Below are 3,985 nucleotides of genomic sequence, written 5' to 3'. Positions count from 1 at the left end.
TAAATCTCAAAGCAAGATACTTAACAGTTGCAGCAATCAAATTCTGTTCAAGAAACACAAAACTCATGCCAAAAAACACATACATGGTTTCAATTTTTAAACTTGACATGTTTGGCTAGGAGCAAATTGCTCCCAACAAAGCTAGCTAGCTAGTTCTACACAGTTAGCAACAAAAGCAACCGTTGCTGTTTCTCGTTGCTCGACCACATTCTTCTAGCTATACAACTACCCTCACTGCTCAAAGAATTCATTCTCCACAATCCTATTCAGAGAAACAACGCTGCATCTTCATCTTCCTCGCGATCCTAAAGCAAAGCCATCTAGTGCGATGCAAGTCCCTTCGAAAAGCATCACCCCTACAAAGCAACCACATTTAGAAATCAATCAATCCTCACTGTCAATTCTTGAAATACAAGTCAAATCCCATTCTTTGTTTGGGTTTAGGTTAGGTTGCCTGATTGTTTTCAGCGTGGCTGTGGAGACGATGAGGCTGCATATTCAAATCAATCATTCCTGCACCGTTCTTAGCTTCTCTATCTGCACCGGCGTCCAAGTCTGCAGAAGGAGAAACTTGCCGATCATCTTCATCCATCAATCTCCGCGAGTGGTTGTGGTTGTTATCTCTCTTGTCCACGCCTTGTGCAACAGGCTCCCCAGTCAGACCAGGCTTATCTCCCGGAAACTATGCATCAGCAAGAAGATTTAGAGCAACTCGTATGACACAAAGATAGATTTTAGTATGATCAAACAAACCTCAACTCTCTGTCTGAGCAAGAGGAATCTCCTATGTGTTCGTTTACCACCAACGTGCACGATCATGTCACACTGCAAACAGAGGGAGCTGCCATCCACTTCACAGTAAAAGAAGGCTGAAAAAATATGCTACACTCTCAGCGTGAATTTCAAGAAACATCACGCGTAGTACAAGGGGGAACACATGCATACCAGGAGCATTTTCACATATATCACAGCGTGGAACGTCGCTGGGACTAGCTAGACCAACTCTTGCATGCCTACTAGCAAGCTTGTTGCACATGTGAACCTACATAAATTTTCAAGAATCTCCTATATCATATATATATGTATGCAATATAAAATAGAGGATCTCGTTTAAGATCATTAAATCGAGCTATCTGATTAACTAGGAAAATAGTAGTAACAACTAAAATGAACCAACAATCTTCTCCTGGCCCAAATAAAAAAGACATCAAACACACACAATGAAGAATTTGCTAAATTTATACAAAGACACACAATGGAATTAAACAGCCCCTTATCCAATAACATTGTAAACATAGGGATAAGTTAACATGTGGAACACCATTTAAAATCTAGGATCTTGTGTGAATCTTTAAAATCGAGCCAGCTAAGTCACAACATCTGAAATGAACCAACAATCTTCTCCTGGCCAAACACCATCATCATCAAATTGGGAAATTCATGTCTGACTTAGGTCAAGCAAACATCAATTCCACATAAATCATCTAAAGCTAGCACAAAAACAGCACTTTCCATCCAAATTTGAGCAAGCCCACCTGAAAAAGATTCAATCTTTACAACAAATCAAGAAAACACCAAAGAGGCACAAATCATTCAAAATTCAGCAACCCTACCTAAAAAAGATTCAACCTTTACAAACATTAAACATCCAGAACACACACACACAAATGATTCAAGTATGCCTTATCATCGCAGGCACGACAAAGAGCAGCCTCATCAGCAGCACAGAAAAACACAGCAGCAGCGCCCTCACAAACGTCACAAAGAGTCCTCATACTTCATTACTCCCACCAAACAACAACCATTAAAATTTCTCAACACACTCACACACACACACACACAAAAAAAATCAAGAATGAAGATAAATATCCCACTAACACAAGAACAGATGAATTGCCGGACAAATTTGTTTAATTGTTTGGTAGGAGAGTTGCTAGCAATTGGAATAAACAGTGATTGACTACTAAGAAACAAGTTGGTGGGACATGAGGAGAGAGAGAGAAGAAGAGGAAATGTGTTGAAAGAGATGATGTTGAGCCACAAATTGGAATTTTGAGCATGTGGGGTTGGTGATTTGGAGGTGAAACTTTGATTCGTGCCCACTACTTGAATACCTCAGATCACCACACCTTTTTTTTCGTCTCTTTGATTGATCAGGTTTTTGTCTCTCTCTTATTGGTTGCCAACTTTTCCATAGGAGCTGGGGGCCCTCAATAAAATCTTGCTCCAATTAATTCGAAATGTTCAGCTTAATGTGGGTTGTGTGTCATTGCAGAGACAAACTACAATCTTCATTATAATAGTCCTTCAAATACTAAAATTAAAATAAAAGAATAATCTAAACTAAACTAGAATAGTATGCACATATGGATGCGTTATAATACTCATTTTTAAAATTGTACTAATTTGCTAACTCATCAACGCAGTATATTAAAAATGTCAATACGATTACATTAAAATGTGTATGTTGAAATATCAACTAAGTTTATGTTGATATTTCAATGTCATCATGTCGATATTTTTAATACACTGCGTTGATGAGTTAGAATAGTTAACAATTTAAGAAAGTTAGCAACGGATCACACATGATGCACAGGTACTCTAATAAAATGTTTAACCAGCATATCACATAGAATGTCTTTTATAACATGGTTAATTGTCTATAAAATCAAAGAGTTTGATCAAATTTTAATTTAATTCGCACATTTTAAAATTTGAATAATAAATTACTTAGTTTCAAAATTTTCTCAATTATTCGATGATAAATTTTTGGAGGAAATTCAATGTTATATGTCTAAAATTTTGGCATTGTCAATAAATAGTGACTTAAATGTGTATTATACTAAAAGACGTAATTTTAAGCTTAAGAAACTAAAAAGAATAGCATAAATTTGATCAAATGGGCAATTGTGAATTTTTAAAACTTCATGATTGTCATTCAAATATGGAAACATATGGAATAAATCAAAACTTATTCACATTTTGTGATTATAGGCAATTAACCCTTTATAATACTCCTCATGTTCCATAAAAATAAATACTATTATTATTATTTTCACTTTCATTAGTCTCAAAGCATCTCCAATAAAAATAGCTTAGTCATAGCCTAGCCACGAACTCCTCATACCACATCATCAGCACTAAAACTCCTCCTGCCACATCATCAGGACAAGCAACAGCCCAGCCATAGCCCAACCACAATAAACAAAATTATTAAAAACAAATAATCAACAATCACACAAAATTCAGAATTAAATTTACGACACATATACGGAAAAATTCAATAATAATATTAAAATTTTAAAAAGTACATTAATTAAAAAAAGTACATTAACAAAAAAAAAACTACATTAATTTAAAAAAAAAAAACTCCTACTCCACGCGCGAGCCCCCCCCCCCCCCCCCCCCCCCCCCCCCGCCTCCGCTTCACGCCTCGCCGTCATCGCCATCATTAAAAAAAATGACGTGCAGATCGCGTATATATAGTGTTTCGAAAATTAAAAAAAAAATCCCGCTCGCCGATCTGGCGCCTGCAATGGCGGCCAGGAGATAGGCGAGCGCATCGCTGAGCGCTCGGGAATCGGCGTGCGCTCGCCGATTTGGCCCTCGCCGGCTGCAATGGTTCTGCGAGCGGACCGGCGAGCACCAAGAATCAGCTAGCCGGTGCGCTCGCCGCTATTGGAGATGCTCTCATAGAAGATATATTCTCTCTATCTATAAACAATAGTCTTATTTTATTATTTTGGGTGTCTACAAAAAATAGTTATATAATAAAAATTGAAACTTTCTCTTATACTTTACTCATTTTTTCTCCTCTTTTTATTACTTGATCTACTTTTTCTCTCCCCTATCTTATTTTACCAATTCATCGTTAAAACTCGTGCATGACCATCCACAAATAAGGATATATTTTTTTAGACAAATGAATGTAATGGTCAACATTCATTCATAGAAAGATTCTCTTGAATAAAGAGAACTTTATTCT

At 36.8% G+C, this 3,985-nt stretch overlaps 1 protein-coding gene across 2 annotated transcripts; it reads right to left on the bottom strand.

Moving 5' to 3' along the window:
- On the bottom strand, positions 1-2,151 carry LOC121775791 (B-box zinc finger protein 19-like). 2 transcript variants are annotated; one of them, XM_042172844.1, is made up of 5 exons: positions 1,683-2,151; positions 946-1,042; positions 754-869; positions 455-682; positions 1-356 (listed from the first exon to the last, which is right to left on the bottom strand). In XM_042172844.1, the coding sequence occupies exons 1-5, from the start codon at positions 1,773-1,775 to the stop codon at positions 351-353; spliced, it is 540 nt and encodes a 179-aa protein (XP_042028778.1). In that variant the 5' UTR covers positions 1,776-2,151; the 3' UTR covers positions 1-350. The 2 variants fall into 2 exon arrangements, with proteins under 2 accessions (XP_042028778.1, XP_042028779.1); XM_042172845.1 differs by having other exon boundaries at positions 1,614-2,149.
- Positions 2,152-3,985: the final 1,834 nt, after the last annotated feature.

The sequence above is a fragment of the Salvia splendens genome, chromosome 18, assembly GCF_004379255.2.
Source record: "Salvia splendens isolate huo1 chromosome 18, SspV2, whole genome shotgun sequence".
In the NCBI taxonomy this organism is placed as follows: Eukaryota; Viridiplantae; Streptophyta; class Magnoliopsida; order Lamiales; family Lamiaceae; genus Salvia; species Salvia splendens.
This window is presented reverse-complemented; position numbering and strand designations above follow the sequence as displayed.